At 31.0% G+C, this 24262-nt stretch overlaps 3 protein-coding genes and 2 pseudogenes across 3 annotated transcripts; 4 read left to right on the forward strand and 1 right to left on the reverse strand.

The window, feature by feature from the left end:
• Positions 1–796: 796 nt before the first annotated feature.
• Positions 797–4107, forward strand: LOC139775499 (uncharacterized; annotated as a pseudogene).
• Positions 4108–6122: 2015 nt separating this feature from the next.
• LOC139775502 (uncharacterized) lies at positions 6123–10824 on the forward strand. Its single transcript, XM_071711528.1, has 9 exons — positions 6123–6387; positions 6703–6822; positions 6952–7069; positions 7151–7415; positions 8981–9103; positions 9657–9747; positions 9974–10116; positions 10359–10491; positions 10565–10824. The coding sequence occupies exons 1-9, from the start codon at positions 6223–6225 to the stop codon at positions 10613–10615; spliced, it is 1209 nt and encodes a 402-aa protein (XP_071567629.1). The 5' UTR covers positions 6123–6222; the 3' UTR covers positions 10616–10824.
• A 1714-nt stretch (positions 10825–12538) lies between these two features.
• On the forward strand, positions 12539–19889 carry LOC139775500 (uncharacterized; annotated as a pseudogene).
• LOC139775493 (uncharacterized) lies at positions 14905–18254 on the reverse strand. Its single transcript, XM_071711522.1, has 7 exons — positions 18138–18254; positions 17952–18069; positions 16770–17031; positions 15568–15670; positions 15291–15436; positions 15039–15171; positions 14905–14952 (listed from the first exon to the last, which is right to left on the reverse strand). Exons 1-7 carry the CDS (start codon positions 18252–18254, stop codon positions 14905–14907), a joined length of 927 nt encoding a protein of 308 aa, XP_071567623.1.
• Positions 19890–21538: 1649 nt separating the features above from the next.
• Positions 21539–23713, forward strand: LOC139775501 (uncharacterized). Its single transcript, XM_071711527.1, has 6 exons — positions 21539–21816; positions 21898–22014; positions 22850–22940; positions 23021–23163; positions 23271–23406; positions 23470–23713. Exons 1-6 carry the CDS (start codon positions 21539–21541, stop codon positions 23521–23523), a joined length of 819 nt encoding a protein of 272 aa, XP_071567628.1. The 3' UTR covers positions 23524–23713.
• The last annotated feature ends 549 nt before the right edge of the window (positions 23714–24262 follow it).

Raw genomic sequence — 24262 nt, forward strand, 5'->3', positions numbered from 1 at the left:
ATGATATAACTAAATAAGTATATCACAAAATATAATGACATTTCCTCTGTTCGTTCTGAGTTATTTTGGTACCTGTCCTTCTGGAACTATGTATTTACCTTATGAGGAAGAAAAAGTTTGTATATAAACAAGTAAATTAAAGATATCAACTCAAATGAGCAAAATGTTACGATTGTCACTGGTCTCCCTTACATGTTTTATGGAACCATACATAATGTAAAAATATAATGAGGATTAATACAACATTAATCAAGAGGATACGCAACATTAACAATCGAGTTGTAGGCTCTAAAGAAAGGAAAGCGATAATCGCTTCCTTTATACATTGTGTAGTTTTTTATCAAAATTGTAAAATTAATCCATTCTAGAAATAAGAACGATCTATTATCACATGATAGTATTGTTATCATTATTTCCGATATATTTAGAAAGTTTATTCACGTTCCGGCTATTTAATCTTAATAAATTAACTTTATGGAAATGTATTAATAGAAATACCATATAAATGGAGATTTTTTACGACATAATAGTGAGTTTTAAATGTAATTACATTACAACATATATATTGCATTAGTAGTTATGACAGCTTACTAATTTAGAGTTCTTGATCCAAATAAGTCATCACAACGTAATCTTCATGGTGTTTGCCAAGCATGGTACACAAATCACAGTTTCGGATTACAATCGACGATTACAATAATAATCTTTATAGTTAATCTCATACGATGTTAGCACACATTATTTCAGTACGCGCACCGCAAGGGAAGTACTGTAACGTTCCGAATGTCGAATAGAAATGAAGAAACGTCGGAAACGCGTGAAAGCGAAATTGCAATTGCGCTTGCGCCGATCGAACGTAAAAGAGAAATACGCGGAGAAAAAAATAATTGGTTCATCACGTAAGTAATAACGTTCGCCCAGGGGTTATAGATACAGACACTAGCGAAATATATGCCAAAGCTATAATTTGCGTAACTATAGTAAGCTATCGTAATTTTCCAAGAGATCAGAACAATATTTTGAATATGCAGAAATAGTGAATTATAATCTACAATAAAACATGCCAAAGCTAAGTGGTGACTCGTGGAAAGAAATTCGAAACAAACGCGTTATAACACCGGAATGCCAAAATTGTCCGATAATAAATAGGTACTATTCAATTAATCGAATTTTATTACTATGCATTGGTTTGTGGCCCTATCAAAAGTCTAGTTTCAGACAGATCGTAATAACATTTACGACCATAATGCTTGTATCAGGTGTAGTATTTCAGGTATGACGATATCTTTTTTTATTTCACGTCTCTCATTAATCCTTCGTATACTATATTTAAGATAAAAATTAATAAAATAAAGTTTACACAAAATTAAATTTTATTAGTAAAATTAAAAAATATTAATATACGATTACTCTCATTAAAAGAAAAATATTTCTCTTTTGTCATAAATATTACATTATAACAAAATTTAATATAATAAATTTTGATAATATTTTTTTATAATATTTATAATATAATAATATTTTATCAAAACTTAATTATAATTGCTCTCATTAGCTCTCACATCAAAAGATATTTTTTAAAATTAAATTATAATAAGGATTTATAATAAATTTCTTAATTATTAAACACAAATTTCTAATTTGCATATACTTTAAATAACTTCTTCAAAGATATTTTGCTAAAAGAATTATCGTTAACATAAAAATAGAAATATTTTGAATGGAAAATATCACTTTTAGCTAACGACTTTCATCACGACTGATTATGACATAGACATTCTTCTACATGTTCTCGCGTACAGCATCTCATGGTTATCTTATGCATTAAAATATAATATGCTGTGTTTAAATATAAGACAGGTAAGAGCGTTTGATATCAAATGCAAATACTCATAGCGAAACTTCTGGGAAAAGCGATTATTATCAATACCATATGAAATATTTTCGGAAAAATTAAATAATCATTTATGAACACATGCAGATGCGATACTTTATGGATCGAGTGCGTTGTGATTGGGCTGAATTAAACAACGTGCAAGAAGTTGAAATAATAAAAGAATATTCAGCTATCGGAAGATTCATTACATTGATTACAACATGTAAGCAATATCTTGAATAATTCTTCCGCGCTCTAAATTCGATTACTACAAATTCAGACTTTAATCGTTTAATTACAGTGTTCATCTATATATCTATTTCTTGCTTCATTCTGATACAGTTTCTATCAAACTTTCTTTTGGACATGATATCCAATAAAAATGAATCTCGTGTACGACAATTTCCGGTCCTAATAGAATGTTTTATAGATCATCAAAAGTATTTTTTTCCAATTTTGTTGTTTTTATGTCTTGTTGTCCTGTCTGGTCTAACCACAGTGGTAGCTACCGAAACACTTAATATGACATACATACAACATGTGTGCGGTTTATTTGAAATAGCCAGGTAAAGTAAAGTTCGGGGCTTTAAAAAATAAATCGATTAATTTTAACGACGTTTGTGCAAACATGTGTTGCAGTTACATTATCAATTTCAGCTGTCGCATAGAACAAGCACTACACAAAAATACGATGCGAGGTATTGCATCTCCCATCGAAAGAAGTTCGATAATATGTCAAGGAATAATCAATGGCTTCAATATGTACAAAAAAGCAATCGAGTTCGTGATTGTCATTAATATGATTAGAAGTTTCTTTATTCCATAGTGCGATTTCTTTTCGAATCTTCTAATTTTTCAAGAAATTAGGCTATAAAATTCTAAAATTTATAAATCATATAAATCATTAGCATACGTAATTGGCAACAGTCACTTGCGTGACTATTATATAATTTCTCTACGCGCATTTAAAATTTATCGTTATTTAAGGTTTATCGAAATGTTGAAGGTACATTATACATGGGCATATTCAGTACTATTACCATTTGGAGTATTGTCGTTGAGCGTTAATCTCTATCGCGTAAGTAATTGTTTATTTACAAAACTTATTAATTTTAAATATATTTATATATTATATTTGTACATCACGTATATATGTGTATACATATATACTGATGTTAACTAATAAAAGCTAAATAATTATTATATCTCGGTTGGATGCTATCGACATAATATCTGTACCATTATATCCGTAAATAAGAATTTTATTATATCTTTACTACACGAAAGCAAATTAATCGTTTATGTGTTATAGTTCTCTCGGTTGATAAACGCCAAGGAATATTACGAAATGATCATTAGTTTTCTGTTTATTCTTGGCCATTTTTGGTACATGCTTTTCTGTAATTATATAGGACAGAAAATAATTGATCATAGTAGCGATGTCTTTTACAGAACGTGAGTAACATGCATGTTAAACCTTAAATGATAGCATCAAAATAATTCTTCGTGTGTTATTTGTACTTGAGAGCATTAAATAAAACAAACGGATTTAAATTGTATGCCATTAATTAAGGTAAATGTACCAATGCCGGGACACTTGTGAGCTTTGTCTGGACACCTTTATCATTTCAGTTTTTAAATAAGTATAACGCGAATTTTTAAATCGAAGTTAAAAATATGATACAAGACAAATAATTTTATCTTTGATTCTTTGATTTTATATTGCGTTATAACTTATTTAAGGACTAAAATGATAAAAATGTCCACATAGATACGTGTTCAGACATATTGGTACATTTACCTTAAGCGTTAAACAAAAGCAAATATCCGACCTCATCTAAAACTTTCAGTTATATTTTCCTAATAGCAAGATTTCAGATATAACGTGCAATGGTACATAGCTCCGTTGAAAGTGCAAAAGTTATTGCTGCTTGTGATGCAAAGAAGTATGCGACATTGCACACTCATCATTGGCGGCTTGTTCATTCCGTCATTAGAAGGATTCGCCACGGTAAAATTTCCGCACTAATAAAAACTCTTTATCGAACATGTTTGCTTTAGATTTGCTATAATTTAATTTATATTTTAGCTTGCAAGCACGTCAATTTCATATTTTGCGGTGATTTTTTCTGTGTTTTAATCATCCGCATAAAATAGAAGCATTAAAGCTTAAAATTCCACGATGCAAGTAGTTCTAGAGTTCTAGTACATTTATAGTATGCGTTTTACATAAAAATTATAATAATGCAGATGCAATTATCCTGCTTTAAAGTGTTTGTATTATTGTATGTAAAATGAACACAGAAATACAATGTAGTATTATTTAAATTTTCGATTTATTTCATTATAATTATAACATTTCTTTTAACTTTCCTTTAATAAGATATAACACAATTACTGCCGCGTTTTCCGTGACGCGTTCACAATAACACAATAAAAATAAGTTTCTCTGTTGTTACAAAGAAGGTGATTCTAACGACAAAACATGAACACGAAAGTTTGCGTCGAAAAAGTGAAGAGAATTGTGTATATTATTACTCTCATCGTAATATATTTTACAATTAGTCAGACGTCATAGACATGATACCTGCGTACACTATATCGTTGCATGTTGCATCGGTGCAAAATCTATATTCCTCCTAAAGTTAACTGATAATCGATTATGTGATCGCAGTTTACTCGATGTGATCATAACCGAATATCATAAAATAATAATATCTCTTCTGTTTGTTCTGAATTTTTTGATACCTGTTCTTCCGGAACTATTTGGGACGGGAAATGATCGATCACAGCAGCGATCCTTCATAAAACGTCAATTAACACGTTGAATGCCGGTCCTAATTCGCTTATCTCTCTAACGACGCCGGAGTAAAATTTTCACGATTAAATTTACATCTCGATACAATATTATACATATAACGAAATTGAATTATGCATGCAAAGTTATTATGTTTAGTACATTTGTTACTTTAGATTATTATTTCAATATTAATCATATTTATAAAATTACAAATATTATTTTTTATGAGTTTGATGCATTTTTAAGTTTGGTAGCACCGACCAGCACTGTTGACTGACGCTTTCAACGGCGCCGTGGTTATCGATGACCGACATTCAACGTGTCAATGTGTATTAATAGAAGAATACATCTGCATCTATATAACTTTCAATTACGACTTGCAATTGCACACTATGCTATTAGACACATAAAGTTGCGCACCGTTCAATTGGACGCACTTGGACGCGCAGTTTGTTTGCGCACAGTTTCTTTGCCAACCCACGCCATTCACCTAAATATGAAACAATGCAAATACGGTCCACCCCACACCGCTCGGTGCTCACAGTACGAAACGAAGCCTATTATTGTACGGTTCCACATGGAATCACTTTCCACGCGAAGCGAGGTCCACCCCACACCGCCCGGTGCTTATAGCACCCCAGTGTGCATTCTTCCGTGTCCAAATAAACGGCGTGCATTGTTTTGTGTTCAGATGAACGGCGTGGGTTGGCAAAGAACATGTGTGTGGTGCGAACTGTACGCAACTGCACTGTGTCCAATTTAACAGACGTTGATTTAAAAACACAATTAGTAATAAATTTGCAAAAGTTTCAAAAAGGTCTTCTACATACATACATGCGTGTAAATGTGTTTCAAATTATGCAAAAATAAGTGTAGTGTCCAAAAGAAATGTGTACAATTGAACGGCGCGCAAGTGAATTAGCTTATCAATTATATTACAGTGCAACTAATACATTAAATCAGCGGTTGTGACAGCTTACTAAGATTTACAGTGCGGATGTAAATCAAAATAAGTCTTCATAGTATTAATAACATAATCTTATCACAATGCTCGCAAAGCATGACGTAAAGATCGCCGTTCCGACGAATACAACCACACAGTGATATTTCTACTGGTTAATAGATTTCGAGTTTGGACTGATGATGACGTGCCGGCACACACATGTCACATGGCAAGAAAAGTACTGCAACGTCTCGCGTCTCGAATAGAAATGAAGGGACGCGAAAGGCATGAAAGCGCGGCTTTACAATTGCGCTTGCGTCGATCGAACGGAGTGAGAAATATGCATATACTGAGAAAACAGATAATCGGTTCACGCAAGTAATAATGTTTACCCGATGAGGGTTATAGATACGAACACTATAGCCAAATATATGCATCCAAAGCTATAATTTGTATGATTATTTAAGCTATAAGTATTCTATCGTAATTTTGCGCGAGTTCAATAGTTTATTTGAATACATAAAAGTAACAAATTATAAACTATAATCAAACATACCGAACGTACGAGGTAACTTGTGAAAAGAAATTCGGCACAAACGCGTTATGACACTAGCACTGAAATGGCAAGATTGTCCTGTGAACGCTTACTATAAAAATAATCGAATTTTATTACTATGTATCGGCTTATGGCCGTATCAAAAGTCTATCTCCAGATATATCGCAATAACATTAACGACGATAATACTTGTATCGGGCGTAATATTTCAGGTACGATAATTATTTCTTAAATCTCTCATTAATTTAATTTGTATACTTTTTAATGTAAAAATTAATAGAAGGAAATACATACGTTAAAAGATATTAATGAATATTTACCTTCATAAAAAGGAAAATATTTCATTTTTATTACAAACCTCAAATTATAATAAGAAATTATAACATGTGATTATAATATTTAAATAAAAATTTCTTATTTGTATTCAATTTTGAATACCTTCTTCGAAGCTATTCTAACCGAAAGAATTATCGATAACGCATTAGCGCAAGAGTAGAAATGATTTGAGTGGAAAATATCACTTTTAGTTAACGACTTTCATCACAACAGAATATAATATAGACATTCTTCTACATGTTCTCGCGTATAGTGTCCCATGGCTAGCCTATACATTAAAATATAATGTTCTCTGTTTAAACATAAAACGGGTAAGAGCATTTAATATCAAATACAGATACTTGTAGAGAAACTTACAGGGAAAGTAAATGATAATTATCAATCTTATTTGAGACAATTTCGAGAAAAGACAGCAAATAACCATTATATTATGACCACAGATGCAAGCCATTATGGAACGAATTCTTTGTGATTGGAATGACTTAAATGACGCGCAAGAAATTGAAATAATAAAGGAATACGCAGATATCGGAAGATTCATCACAATGATTACAATATGTATGTGAGCATTATCTTGAATCATTCTTTTGTACTCTAGATTCAATTACGTCGATTCAGACTTTAATCGTTCAATTGCAGTATTCATCTATGTATCTTTTTTTTCCTGCATTCTGACACAATTTCTATCGAACTTTCTTCTGGACATCATATCCAGTAGAAATGAATCACGTCCACGACAACTTCCGATCCTAGTAGAATGTTTCACAGATCAGCAAAAGTATTTTTTTCTAATTTTGTTGCTAGTATGTCTTGTTTTCCTGTGCGGTATAACCACAGTGGCAGCTACCGAAACACTTAATATGTCATACATACATCATGCGTGCGGTTTATTTGAAATAGTCAGGTAAAGCAAAGCTCGGAGCTCGGAGCTTTAAGAAATAAACCGATTGATTTTAACGACGCACAGTGGAGTATTTCGCCTAAAACGTGGCCATAAGTAAGAAAATTGAAACCATAAACAAAACATGTTATGTACATACAATTAATAGAAAACATATCCATATGTACGTTTCTGATACATATTTGTCATTTTTATTGTTGCTGTCATTGTTATTATTTATCAAAGCTTAACCTTTAAGCGAACCGTTTATAGCTTTATGTAAGATACGTTGTCACTTCGTATTATGATATATCTCACAATTGAAAGTTTCCCAGATCATTCCAGCATGAAAACGATGTCTCCAGGTATTTTAATTATATATTTATATGAATAGTTAAGTTTTACTTCTTATTTTTATAACAAGTAGTACATTGTTTTAATTTGATGTAAACTTCTTATTAGAACATCAGAGATTTTTTAATATTTATTATTGTTCCCGGCATCTCCTGGCTATGAATTTTTTTTGTTATTTAATACGTTTATTTGCCTATAATATCGCGAAAGAAAATATTGCGTCTTTGTGTGCTTTTTAAAATTATTTAATATTTTATAACTAGAGTCCAACCGAAATCGAAACCGAAACTTTCATGGAAATCCTAGAGAAGCCATATGTATACACGCTCACATATATGTATATACTATACACTTTTTCTTTATAAATATTATAATATTTAATTATTAAAATAATAATTACACATATTATCACAGTCCTACTATTACAATCCTATTGAGTTCGACCGAAACTGAAAACCGAAACTTGGCCTAGAGCCCGACCGAAATTACAGGTTGTGATAATAGAATTGTGTAATAATGTGTGTAATTATTATTTTAATAATTAAATATTATAATATTTATAAAGAAAAAGTGTATAGTATATACATATATGTGAGCGTGTATACATATGGCTTTTCTAGGATTTCCATAAAAGTTTCGGTTTCGATTTCGGTTGGACTCTAGTTATAAAATATTAAATAATTTTAAAAAGCACACAAAGGCGCAATATTTTCTTTCGCGATATTATAGGCAAATAAACGTATTAAATAACAAAAAAAAAATTCATAGCCGGGAGATGCCGGGAACAATAATAAATATTAAAAAATCTCTGATGTTCTAGTGAGAAGTTTACATCAAATTAAAACAATGTACTACTTGTTATAAAAATAAGAAGTAAAACTTAACTATTTATATAAATATATAATTAAAATACCTGGAGACATCGTTTTCATGCTGGAATGATCTGGGAAACTTTCAATTGTGAGATATATTATAATACGAAGTGACAACGTATCTTACATAAAGCTATAAACGGTTCGCTTAAAGGTTAAGCTTTGATAAATAATAAAAATGACAGCAACAATAAAAATGACAAATATGTATCAGAAACGTACATATGGATGTTTTCTATTAATTGTATGTACATAACATGTTTTGTTTATGGTTTCAATTTTCTTACTTATGGCCACGTTTTAAGCGAAATACCCCACTGTGCGACGTTTGCAAACATGTTGCAGTTACGTTATCAATTTCAGCTGTCGCATAGAACAAGCATTGCTCAAAAATACGGTAGAAGGTATTGCATCTTCTACCGAAAGAAATTCGATGATGTGTCAAGGGATAATCAACGGCTTCAATATGTACAAAAAAGCAATCGAGTTCGTAATTGTCATGTGTATGATTAGAAGTTTTCTTTATTCTATAGTGCAATTTGTCTTCGAATCCAAAAATTTATATAGCTTACGAGATATCAAGGTCGATTTAGATTAAGAAAGTCTGGTTACTTATTTTACTTACGATAAAAAAAGGAAAATCGCAAATTGTGTAACACACTTTGTAGAGATGGGAGAGAAAGGAGCCCATACAAACATCATTCACGTATGGTATGTGAAGTTCTCATTTTTTAGCAGTTCGATATTTACAAGAAGTAGCCTAACAGATGAGACAATAAAAAGAGATTTCTACGTGGATGACCTATTAACGAGAACGGATACAGTAAACACACTCAAACTTGTACAAATCATTGCCATCTCCAATGTCTTCATGTAACCAGACCTCTTTATCTCTAAAATCGGCCTTAATACGAGATTTATACGAAAAAAAATCGTATAAATCATTAGCATGTATAACTGACCATATTATAGTTATTTACAATCTTTAATGTGAATATATTTTCTCTACGCGTATACTTGAGATTTATTATTATTTAAGGTTTATCGAAATATTAAAGAGAAGTTATACATGGGCGTATTCAGTCCTATTGCCTCTAGGAGTACTATCGCTGAGTATTAATCTTTATCGCGTGAGTAATTATTTCTATATATATATATATATATAATATATACATATATCCTATATATATATCATCTATATAATATATCATATAATATACAATAATTAACATATTTTGATCGGAAGTAGTAGCTATTGACATAGTATCTGTATTATATCTATATTGTATCCGTACATGCAACTGTTATACTATTTCTCCCGTTCGAAAGCAAATTAGTTTTATTTATGTGCTACAGCTTTCTCGATTGATAATATCCAAAGAATATTATGAGATGATCGTTAGTTTTCTCTTCATTCTTGGCCACTTTTGGTACATGTTTTTCTGTAACTACTTGGGACAGAAAGTGATCGATCATAGCAGTGATGTTTTTCACAGAATGTGAGTATTATACACTTATCTTTAATTGATCACATCAATACAATCCTAAAATGGATAAGATAATAGGGAAGGGATTTTCTTTGTTGTCTATAGATCTATTTGTTTTACTTATACTTAGATGAAGATATTATATGCAAGGAATACGAACGCTCTATATCACGCGACAAATAAAGGGCTGAAGAAAAATAAATCTCCAACATTATCGAAACTTTCAGTTATAATTCTCAATAACAATATTTTAGATACAACGTGCAATGGTATCTAGCTCCGTTGAGAGCGCAGAAATTATTGATGCTTATGATGCAAAGGAGCATGCGACATTGCACTATTGTCGTTGATGGGTTATTCATTCCGTCGTTTGAGGGGTTTGCCACGGTAAAATTTCTTATAATGGTCATTTATCAAACATTTTTGCTTTAGATTTGCTACAACTTAATTTATATTTTAGCTCGCAAGCACGTCAATTTCATACTTTGCGGTGATTTTATCTCTGTTTTAATTATCCGCATAAAATAGAAGCATCAAAGCTTAAAATTCCACGACGCAAGTAGTTCTAGTACATTTATACCATACGTTTTACATAAAAATATAATAATGCAGATGCAATTAGCCTGTTTTAAAGTGTTTGTATTATTGTAAAATTAACATGGAAATATAATGTAGTATCATTTTAACTTTTTGATTGCTCTTCAATAAAGTATAATACAATTATCGCCGCATTTTTTGTTATATTGTTTTTTGTTATATATTCCTAACATATAGATTTATGTTTTCATTTGTTCTATCAAATACAGTGTTCAAGTATAAAGCATACAGAAAACTCTAGTCTTTTTTCACGCACCCACCCCTGCCGAACTCCAGCAATATTTACAACGACATCACAAAGATAAGTTTCTCTATTATTACAAAGAAGATGATTCTACAGCGACAGAACATGAACACGAAAGCTTTTGTCGAGAAAATGAAGAAAATTGTGTATATTATTACTCTCATCATAACATACCTTAATCAGACGTCGTAGACGTGATACCTGCGTACACTATCGTTGCATGTTGCATCGGTGCAAAATCTGTATTCTTCCCAAAATAAACTGATAATCGATTATGTGGGATTGCAGTTTGCTCGATCTGATGATAACTAAGTAGGTATCACAAAATAATAACATCTCTTCTGTTCGTTCTCAGTTATTTTGATACCTGTTCTTCTGGAACTATTTGAGATGGGAGATGATCGATTATAGCAGCGATCCTTCATGAAACGAATAATTAACGTGTTGAATGCCGGTCCTAATTCGCTTATGTCTCTGATGACGCCGGAGTGAAATTTTCATGATTAAATTTATATCTCGATACAATATTATATAATGTAATTGAATTATGCTAAATTACCAAGTTTAGTACATTTGTTACTTTAGATTATTATTTCAATATTAATTATATTTACAGAATTACAAATATTATTTTTTATAAGTTCGACGCATTTTTGAATTTGGAGCACCAATGAGCGTCGGTCACTGTTAACTGACGCGAGCTTTCAATGGCGCGATGCCAAGACGGTTATCGATGACCGACACAGCATTCAACGTGTCAAAGTGTTTTAAAGAAAAGTAAATGTGCATCAAAACTTGCATTAAAACTTTCAATTTCGACCGTTTAATGGCCGTAAATTATTAGATATAAAGTACATTCATATAAGGCTCCAATGAGAATGCCAAAATCACCGTTGCTTGTAATAAAATTATTAACATTTCAAAATTATGATTGGTGGCTTGTTCATTTCATTATTAGAAAGATTCTTCATGGTAAAATCTCGACACTTATCATAAAACATTTATCAAACATTTTTAATATTTATTTAATTAATAGAAATAATATATTATATAAATGCAGATTTTTCATGGCATAGGTAGTTTTAAGCCTAATTATATCACAGTGCAACTAAATAATACATTAAATCAATATTTATGACAGCTAGCTTATTGAGATTTAGGGCCAGTTTCACCAATGTCGATTAACTGTAACCTTCGATTAAACTCACTCTTCATCTCTTTCTAACTGTCTCCCTTAGAAACGGATGAAGAGTGAGTTTAATCGAAGGTTACAGTTAATCGACGTTGGTGAAACTGGCCCTTAGAGTTCAGATATAATTCAAAATAAGTCTTTACAGTATTAGTAACTTAATCTTCACAATGCTTGCCAAGTATGACGCACATATTGAAATTCCAACGATTATAACCGCACAGTGATCTTCCTAGTTAATGGATTTCTAATATGTCGAATAATGTTAATGTGCTGGCACACACATGTCACATGGCAAGAGAAGTACTGCAACGTCGCGCGTCTCGAATAGAAATGAAGAGACGCGAGAGACATGAATGCGCGACTTTACCATTGCGCTTGCGTCGATCGAACGTTTGAGAGAAATGCACATGGCTGAGAAAACAGATAATCGGTTCACGCAAGTAATAATGTTTACCCGAGGGTTATATAGATACGAACACTATAGTCAAATAATAGATGTATCCAAAGCTATATAATTTGTATCATTATTTAAGCTATAAGTATTCTATCGTAATTTTGCGCCAGTTCAATAGTTTATTTGAATATATAAAAGTAGCAAATTTATAAACTACAATCAAACATACCGAACCTACGAGGTAACTCGTGAAAAGAAATTCAGTACAAACGCGTTATGACACTAGCACTGAGATGGCAAGAATGCCCTGTGAACACTTATTATACAATTAATCGAATTTTATTACTATGTGTCGGCTTATGGCCGTGTCAAAAGTCCACTTTCAGATATATCGCAATAACATTAATGACGATAATACTTGCATCGTCCGTAATATTTCAGGTACGATAATTATTCTTTTCAATCTCTCATTAATTTTTTTTGTATACTCCTTAATTTAAAAATTAATAAAACAAAATGAACTAAGAGGCATTAATACATATAATCACTCTCATTAAAAAGATAATATTCTGTTTTTATTACAAACGTTAAATTATAACAACAAATTATAACAAATGTGGTAATATTTAAACAAAATTTCTTATTTGTATGTATTTTGAATAAATTCTTCGAAACAGTTCTAACCGATTTTAGCCGAAAGAATGATCGATAACGTTAATGTAAGAATAGAAATAATTTGCGTGGTAAATATTAATACTTTTAGCTAACGACTTTCATCACAAGAGAATGTAATATAGACGTTTTTCTACATGTTCTCACGTACAGCATCCCATGGTTGGCCTATACGTTAAAATATAATGTTCTCTGCTTAAACGCAAAACGGGTAAGAACGTTCGATATAAAACACAACTACTCATAGAAAAACTTTTAGGAAAAGTATATGACTGTTATCAATATCATATGAAATATTTTTGAAAATTAAATAATCATTATCCTATAAAAACAGATGCGAAACCTTATGGAACGAATGCTTTGTGATTGGAATGAATTAAACAACGTGCAAGAAATTGAAATATTAAAAGAATACGCAGATATCGGAAGATTCATCACATTGATTACAATATGTAAGTAATATCTTGCATCATGTTTTTGTTATACTGTAGATTCGATTACTTACTTCGATTCGGACTTTAATCGTTCAATTACAGTGTTCATCTACGGATCTGTTTTTTGCTTCATTCTGATACTATTTCTATCGAACTTTCTTCTGGACATCACATCCAGTAAAAATGAATCGCGTCCACGACAACTTCCGGTCCTAATAGAATGTTTTATAGATCAGCAAAAATATTTTTTTCTAATTTTGTTAGCAGCATGTTTCGCTGTCGTGTGTAGTATAACCACGGTGGTAGCCTCCGAGACACTTAATATGTCATACACGCATCATGCGTGTGGTTTATTTGAAATAGCCAGGTAAAGCAAAGTTCAGGGCTTTAAGAAATGATTCGATTGATTTTACAGACATTTGCAAACATGTTGCAGTTATATTATCAATTTCAGCTGTCGTATAGAACAAGCATTGCTCAAAAATACGGTACAAGGTATTGCATCTTCTACCGAAAGAAATTCAATAATATATCAAGGGATAATCAACGGCTTTAATATGTACAAAAGAGCAATCGAGTTCGTAATTTTTATGTTTATGATTACAATTTTTTTATTCTACACTGTTGGAAAATTTTTGTAGTTTTGTTAAAAAAGGTCCTTGTTAAAATTTTTGTGTAAAATAATCAACACATACATGTGTAGATTTAACATATGCCTGCTATAATAATTAAATCATAAGTAGTTAAATTATAATTAATGCAAATGATTGCAAATGATTAATGGACTGCAAGTCTTTAAATAACAAATTACAACTACACATTTATTATATTTTTTCTAATAAGTTTACATCTAATCAAAATATTTCATTTGCCTGTACTAAATTATCATTTGCATATGTATCTATAACGAAAATATAATAAAAATTATTATAATAAAATAAAATGGCAGAAATAATTCAATTAAAAAATTAGAAAATATTTTTTAATATTAATTAGAGAAGATCCCATTCTTTTTCCAGGTTAGGCTGGATTTTGATAGCATTTCTATTCATATAGAAATATAATTAGGCTACCAAACTCCAGCCCGACCGAAAATAATATCTTCTTTGTCGTAAGACTTATGTCGCTTCTGTTTCAGTTATTATTATTTTTTCAAAATTAAATAATTTCTCATTTTATTAACTTTATTGCTTATTACATTAGCTACTTATGGTATCTCAATTTTTACAAAATAATAAAACAGATTTTTGTAGTTTTGGCCACATAATTACACAGAGTAAAGAACCATAAAGTAAGAAACCGACATACTTAAACTCTAAAACAAAAAATATTTTTTATGTAACTAATCGACACGATAAATGATTAACGAATATATTCCATCAATTTAGTAAAATTTCTTACCTTGGCTAAACCTTCCAAACAGGGATCAAACATACCACCGGCGTCAACTTTGTAACATTTTGTAGTCTTTTGCATTAAAAAGAGTATCAATTTTTGTGTTTTTAACGAAGTATTGTACCATTCCGTATTACATCTATATAATTGCAAGCAAAATACTGAATAGTACATGTTACAACAATGATTACAATAATGTGTATGACTCAAGAAGAATAAAATATTATGAAAATATATAATTGCAATCGTATAACTTACATCGTACGATAGAAATGCGTATCACCATTTATAAATTCTTGCCCAGCATAATTAGCTAGTATTAAACATATAATAATAGCGGCCAGTAAAAAGATAGATTTAATCATTCCCAAAATGTCTCTTTCTGCCATTATTATCCTAGATAGCTACAACCAACAGCGTGCCATTTATATGAAAAAAGCCGATATTTTTAAATATATAATAATAGATTCTTTCAAGAAATTTGTAAAAAATTACAACTGAATAAAATGCTATACGTTAGATATTACATACTCACGTTAAATAAATTGATGCTCACCGAACACACACCCAACACAAATAAGATTAAATATGCTCGTCCAAAACTTGCTTTCAATAATTCAGAAAATCTTATAGAATAAAATATTTTATGTTAATATTCCTTCAACAGATCAGTTAAGGCTCCTGGGCTCTTTCCCGACATCTCATGAGATGTGACGTCAGAAGCGAGAAATGTTGAGAATTGACACGTTGAGAATTCTTGCGTAATATTTCCAAATAAAAAGATATTTGCTTAAAATAACACTACAGATCACTTCAGCACACTTCGAAAATACTCCGAGTTGAAGTTAAGTCTACCCCTTTCCCTTGACAGTTAATAAACAGCCGTAAAATGAATGTAATACGAAATCTAGTCATGCGCCTGCGCACAAGCCTGCATTTTATTTGGAAATACTACGCAAGAATTTTCAACATGTCATTTCTCGCTTCTGACGTCACATTCCAACATGGCTGCGACGAGCACCCAGGAGCCTTAAAATGCATAATGTTTTAAAATATTAATTATTTTAAGATATAGTTTAAAATATAAGTTTAATTTCACGCATGCACAATTATTTAAATTACAGTTTGAAATGAGTATTGTACTGATCAATATATATATCCGTAATTACGATATAAACAGTCACTTTTGAACTCTCGCCAATACTATTTGTATATGAGGCAATTTTAATTTAATAACTTATAGCTTAAGGTAGAGAGAGAGAGAGAGAGAGAGACTATTTGCGTGGCTTATTACATATGTCCTCCGGGGCGAAAGCCCGGGTAACCAGCTAGTATATATATAATATATATATATATACATACAATAAAAAGTAATATACCTGCCATGAATTCAATGAACTAAAATTATATCACCATTATTGACAGCATTTTAGAACTATCTTTACAAATATTAATTATATATTGCAAGTAATTCAATAATAAAAACAAATAAAATAAAAGCTATGTTGATACAATTAATCCCTTCACAGTTAATAAATGAAATCTTTTATAAATGATTATTAGTCATAACAGTAATAAAATATTATATAGTAGCAAAAACAGAAAGGAACATTAATTAAAATACTGAATAAAGAAATATAATATTAATTTAAATAATTTAATCATAAAATCAATAGAATTGTGAGTAAAGTAAAGAAACAAAAGTAAAATATGTAAAAAAAAAGACAATACATTTACCTAGCAACTTTAAATAACCCGAAAGCATGTAATGCATTTGTTAATGAAAACGATTCGGTAGCTGTTACACAAATCAATCCAGCAAACAGTCCAATAATTATATGTATTGTTATGATATAAAAATGTTTCTCCTGGTCGATAAAATATTCCGCAGCGAATAGAAGTTTGCGCGGACGAGATATATTTAAAGGTGTTATAATATCGAGAAAGATTGAAATATATTGAGTAAAAATGCATATTGTCCATACGCTACACATAAATACTGAAATGGTCAAAGTATCATTAATTTTTTCATTTGTATATAATATTATATCATAATAATTGCAGCATTCAATTAATTCTTTATATTACACTATCTTTATATAAATGTCCTAATTGTTTGTTATGTCAGTTATTAAATTTAATTAACTTAAACTTAATAAAATTAATTGAATTCTGGATTTGCAACTGAATGTGCAATAGGATATTTTATATTTCTCACAATATTAGAATATATCTTACAATTAGAAATGGGACAATCGGTTATTATAATATAGGATATTTTATCGAGTTTACAATTATTTTTATCAATCAATTTTTTGATCAATAACTTAGCATATTCTTGTTCAAAATTAATTTGGCATTTATTCATTATATGGGCGTCACGTCCAATTTTCTTCTACTTGTGTACAGTGATTATTTTTAATATAAAAATAGTTCCATATGGGTTTTTAATTTTCTATGTGAAACGATTCGAAACGATTTCCGCTCCCACACCGCCCGATGCTTGCATTGCAAAACGAGATCTATTATTGTATACGATTCCATGCAAATTGTACAATGATAGACCTCGTGTCGCACTGCAAGCACTGGGTAATGTAAAGTAAACCACACTTCGCGTGGAAAGTTGAAAACCCATGCATGTGGAATCATCTGATGTAATGAATTGTATACGAAATAAAACTAAGATCATGACCTCAATAACATATGTCAAGATCAAGGCCGTTTGAGTTGACTCATTCCAATTGGAAGTGGTATTCGTATAATAAATAAGTACCATTAGTTTCTCGAATTGAAAATTGTGCAAAATGATGTCCCATGTTTAGGCAATTCAATAATTTTTATTCAATAACTTCGCAAAATTCGGTATAATCAACTAATTCTGTCAAAAGTTACTAAATAAATATTAATTTCCATATTTACTTATTAATAGTATCGTCAATAATTTTCCGTTGATTTCATGTTTACATATAATCTCGATTTCTCGATTATCTTTCAAAGCATCCCAATTATTTCGGACACGTTCCCGGAATTCTTTAATCTACTAGTAAATGAATATTATTGTTGTATATGGTAGTTTTATTTTCAATTAATTGATCTTGAACTTACATTTTCGTAAACAGCATAAAATGAGATATACTTTATAGAGCACATTATGAAAACCATATTATAAGATAATACCTTTAAAAGAAGATCAGAACTGTATTCTGAGACAAATAATTTCATCCACTAAAATGATTATAGTAAGCAATAAAATCCTGAGATTATTTGAAATTATAACACATTATTACAACACATAATACAAAATTATAACACATAATATAGAACACATGATATGATATGATATTTAACACAAATTTTCCAACAGTGTATAATGCGATTTGTCTTCGAATCCTTTAATTTTTCAATAAATGAGGAGGGTGCATAAGGCCGGTTTTTTATGAATTTTTAGCCTAAACGGATGTATTTTGACGCTTGTTTATCCTATAACTCTAATTAATCCCATTTTTACCGTCAACGCTTCTATGTCACCTACATATCTTTTTCTTACATTTGTGTGTGTGTGTGTGTGTGTGTGTGTGTGTGTGTGTGTGTGTGTGTGTGTGTGTGTGTGTTGTGTTACATTTGGGTGTGTAAAATAAAAATTAAATATTTCGTAATCTTTAGTATCAACATTCTTGTAACACAATTTTTCTAAAATAAAAATACGTCAAAATACGTCAAAATACGTTTGTTTAGGCTAAAATCATCTGATTTTAATAGTTCTTACAAGAATAAAACGTTTCTGATGTTTTAGAATGAAATTCAGGGGAAGGCCAAAAACCGGTCGTATGAATCTTTCTCCTTTATATAACTTATGAGATTTTATGCGAGAAGTCGTATAAATCATTAACATATATGTAATTGACAATAGTTATTTATAGTCAATTACGTAAGTATATTTTCTCTATGATGCGTATTAGGTTTATCGAAATGTTGAAAAGATGTCATAACTGGGCCTATTCGTTACTGTTGCCCTTAGTGGTACTATCTCTGAGCATTAATCTTTATCGCGTGAGTAATTATTAACATACATATCATGTCATACAATAATTAACATATTTTGATGGAAGTATTATCTACTGACATGGTATCTATGTCTGTATTGTATCCGTAAATACAATTGTTATACTATTTCTCCCTCCTTCGAAAACAAATTAGTTTTATTTACGTGCTACAGTTTTCTCGATTGATAGCGTCCAAGGAATATTCCGAGCTGATCATTAGTTTTATATACATCCTTGGCCATTTTTGGTACATGTTTTTCTATAACTACTTGGGACAGAAAGTGATCGATCATAGCAGTGATGTTTTTCACAGAATGTGAGTATTACATACATTTATCTTTAATTGATTACAATCCTAGAAGTTCCTTTGTTATCTATAGGTCTATTTATTTTACTTATACTTATATCAGGATATTATATGCAAGGAAAATGAATGGGTTATATCACTCGATAAATAAAGGGTTAAAGAAAAATAAATCTCTAACGTTATCGAAACTTTCAGTTATATAATTCTCTGATAACAATATTTTAGATACAACGTGCAATGGTATCTAGCTCCGTTGAAAGCGCAGAAGTTATTGATGCTTGTGATGCAAAGGAGCATGCGACATTGCATAATCGTCATTGACGGCTTATTCATTCCGTCGTTCGAGGGATTTGCCACGGTAAATTTCGGCACTTATAATAATCCTTTATCGAACAGTTTTCCTTTAGATTTGCTATAATTTATATTTCAGCTTGCAAGCACGTCAATTTCATACTTTGCGGTTATTTTTTCCCTCTTTTGATTATCCACAATAAAATAAAAATCGAAGCTTAAAATTCTACGATGCAAGTAGTTTTCTAGTATATTTATATCATACCTGTTATATAGAGATATAATAATACAAATGCAATTTATCTACTAAATTGTTTTCACTACTGTATATAAAATAAACTAGAAAAATATAATGTTGGTTTAGCGACATCACTCTTCAAACACATTTTGATTGCTCTTCCGTAGGATATGATATAATTAACATCTCTTTTCCATTATATTCACAGTAACAATACGAATATAAGTTTTTCTATTATTACAAGGAAGATGACTAACGCGATTACTTCACGCGGAAATAAGGAAATGAAGGCATGTGACTTTGGCGACAGAACACGAATGTAAAGCGCCTGCGTCGAAAAGAAATGGAGAAAATTGTGTATATTATCACCCCCATCATGTTGCACTGCCAGCAAGAATGGATTATTTATCTACAATTCACTAAACTGTTTCCTTTCATTATTCTATATACATATGCATGACATAATGCATATAATGACTATAAAATTGTCTCTTTTTTAAATTTCTGATAGCAGCTACGCTATTCTTTTCGCGAAAATTGCATTTAAACTATCTATCGTTCTCAGCGTTTTGTAAAAGAAAATATTACACAATACTTATAGACATTAGTAGACACGAGAATCTCTATATAAGTTATCGGCGGAACAGTATCTCGAGTATCGTGCAGACATGGACTTTGCTGGGAGTCGTTACTATAGAATCAATCAAATACTATTAACTTGCCTTGGACTATGGCCATATTATACACAACGCACGAAATACGTCTATTGCATATTTGTGTTTCTCCTTCTTTTATCTAGTATATTTTTTCAGGTTTGTCGTCGATCAGATAAATCCGGGTTCGATATTTGTTTACAGCTAATTGTTTATTCTTATTGTTTTCGTGATTCTAATTGTTTTGTGATTAATAATTTGTTATGATATATAATGTATTATTTTTGATTTTATTATTTGTCAGTAATCTTTTTCAATCGGTTTTAAAAGTACGACATAAATTAATTTGAGACTTCATATTATTATTACTTTTTACAATATTTCATATTAATTTAAATGTCATGATTTTAAAACTTAGTATTTATATCAGATATAAATATCATATTAGATTAGCACATAAGTTATCGTCATATGTATCACACAAATATTTCTACTAATTCTTTGGGTGAATACTACGCATATAATTCTAGTTATCATCGTTTATCACTAATAAGTACAGCGTAGATCTTCTTTTAAATGGTTTCTCGACCACCGGACTTACAATATATTGTACACTTAAGTATTTTACTACGTATATTAATGGCAGTAAAGTAAGTTTACGATTTCTATAAACACGATCAAATCGTATAAAGTACAGCCTGAAAAATCAAGCAGCTTCTTCTCGTGTATATATATATAGTTAAGATACATCTGGATTATCAGTGTCTTGTTCTAGTTGAAAGAGCTTATGGAACAAGTGCGGCATGATTGGAATTCTCTAAAAGAGGAAGAGGAACTTAAAATAATACACAATCGCGCTAATGTCGGAAGATCCTGTATAATCGCTATGTTAAGTGAGTAATAGAATTGACATGCAAAACATTTTGAATCATATAATACGATCACCGGATAAAAATTAAAATTGGAATTAGAATATGATTGTTGCAGTATGGATGTACTCAACGTTCTTTCTCCTTGCTTTAATGCTTATTTCACCAAATATTCTTAATATCGTGATGCCGTTAAACGAATCACGGCAATCGTGGCAGCTTCCGACCACAATGGAATTTTTTATCGATCGGGAGAAATACATCGAATTATTAACATTGTATTTGTTCGTGACAGGTTTTATCGGTATTAGCACGATGATAAGCAAAGAAATGACCTTGCTAATGTATGTGCAACACACATGTGCAATGTTTCAAATCACTAGGTAATGCACTCTTAAATACTAATAAAGGAACTATAAACATGTTGTTTCGATTCAATATATCATGACATAATTGCATTTTAGTTATCGAATCGAACGTACTGTAAACAAAAGCCATACGAAATCGTTAATCTCTGTAGAAAAATTCAATAGTCGTAAAAGCATCGTGGAGGCTGTCGATAGTCATCAAAACGCTATCAAGTTGGTATTGCAATTTATAAGATTCTTTCAGGAATAATTCTCAAGAGTGTAAAAAATTTTATACGACACGAAACTATTTTATATTCTAAAACTGTTCTACTAATCTGTTTTTATACTACTTTTCTATACTTTTATATAATATAGTGCATATGTTATGGATATTTGTTTACGAGTGAACAACTTTTTTCTAAGAATTCAAATTCGTATTACTATGTGATAATTTTGAGGTAATCTTTTTCTTCGCCAGTAATAATTAACAAAGGAGATGGTTTAATTCGATCCAACTAGTCATTTATTAATATAATATTCAAATACTCAACGTTTCGACCATGGTTTGTGGTCCTTATCAAGTGTAAACTAAGTTATAGATTTACAATGAGGCTATTCTATGGAACCTCTTAATTCCCTCGGTGCTCTTTGTACATCGGGACCAATCACGAAACCGCACTGAGTTCTTTGAGACAACGTCACCGTTACAGAAGCAGTAACAAACAACCATTGGCTGTCAATTAGGATTGACCGTTTCTCTCTGTACTCCATGTACATCGGGACGATATGCGATGATCTTTGAGACAATGGTGCCGTTGCAAGAAGCTTTTTAACCTCGAGGACATACTGAATATAAATTCAATATGAAAATCCGTAATTTGAATTATTTTCGTTATATTATCAGTTTTTATAATTAAGAGGTTTCATAGAACAACCTTGTTGTAAATCTATAACTTAATTTGATAAGGACCACACCATGGTCGAAACGTTGTGTATTTGAATATTATATTAATAAGTGGCCAGTTGAATCGAATTAAACCATCTCCTTATGTGATAATTGTTCAAGGTTCGTCGATTCCCTCAAATCCACTTTCTCAGTTACTCATTTATTTGCGATTCCTATCGGCGTTGCATCGTTAAGCATCAATCTATATCTTGTGAGTTTGTAAACCTTCTAGTTATACCATTAACATCGTATAATACATAGTAGATTTTTGAAAAGTTGCAAGTTCCGTAGTTTTGCGAGAGCATCATGGCGGAAGATATTGGCAGCACGAGCATGTTGTTCTTATACGTTGCCACTCATTTTGGCTACATGTTTTTTTGTAATTACATTGGTCAGTTAGTAATAGATCATAGCGACGATATATTTAAGAAAATGTGAGTGTAGAAAAAATACGAGATTTTTCAGTTAAATATATATCCAAAGTTTGTGTAATCGCACATAATGGATTAATATTAATATGGATTAATATATGACATCACAGATGCAACACTCGATGGTACGCGGCTCCATTGAACACGCAAAAATGTCTCATGATGATAACGCACCGAAGTATGAAGACTTCCACATTGATGGTTTGCCTTGGCCTGTTCTTGCCGTCTTTGGAAGGTTTCACTACGGTAAAACGAGCAACTTACGTAGGAAATCTTACAAATTTTATATTTTTATATGCCCTATTGCAGCTCGTCAGCTCGTCGTTATCATACTTTATGGTAATTTACTCTGTGCGCCGATAGCAATCACAGGATGTAAGTAGTAATAATCAACCATTGTGATTGATAAACACTTTTACGAAGGAAAATAATGTTAGATAAGAAGTAACATCTCTAAACTGTCAGGAAATTGGAATCTATTGTATATCCTGATATTAAACTAAATGCGAGCTAATATATTTCTCTAAATAATTAAAATAAACTCTTAATCTTGAATAAATCTATACGACTTGATTTATCTTATCCGCTCGCAATGAAAGCAATCTTAAGCAAAAGTCAGTTAAAGCGCAAAAATAAAATATATACATTTCAATACACATTGACATTATACACATTTTAGTACACATACACATAGACTGACTATACCGCGATTATATGGAAGATTATGTATAGTTTTTAAATGGATTTTACAATGTGCAAAATTATGCACGTTTATGCATTGTGACAACACATAACGCGATTAACCGTCTCGATTGCTTTAGTTTGTGAAGTCCTATTGTAAATCCTGATTTTAATCTTGATAAGCGTAGATGCTTGAGCAGACTCCTTTGACATCGTGTGTTGCCACGCGATATGTCTTATCTAAACTGCGAATGTAATGTCTCTATTCCACGAGTAGCTTCTAACTGGGAGCACTATCGGCATCGCTTATAAGTACGAAGAACGCATGCAACTCGTCGCGCACAAATCTCCTCGAGCGTACCAAGGCAGAAATTAGCGCGTCCCGCATCGTATTTCACAGCTGTCGGCTAGTAGTCGACTA

The sequence above is a fragment of the Temnothorax nylanderi genome, unplaced genomic scaffold (genome assembly GCF_030848795.1).
Source record: "Temnothorax nylanderi isolate EJ_2023f unplaced genomic scaffold, tnyl_v1.0 TNYL_tig0099_pilon, whole genome shotgun sequence".
Lineage (NCBI taxonomy): Eukaryota > Metazoa > Arthropoda > Insecta > Hymenoptera > Formicidae > Temnothorax > Temnothorax nylanderi.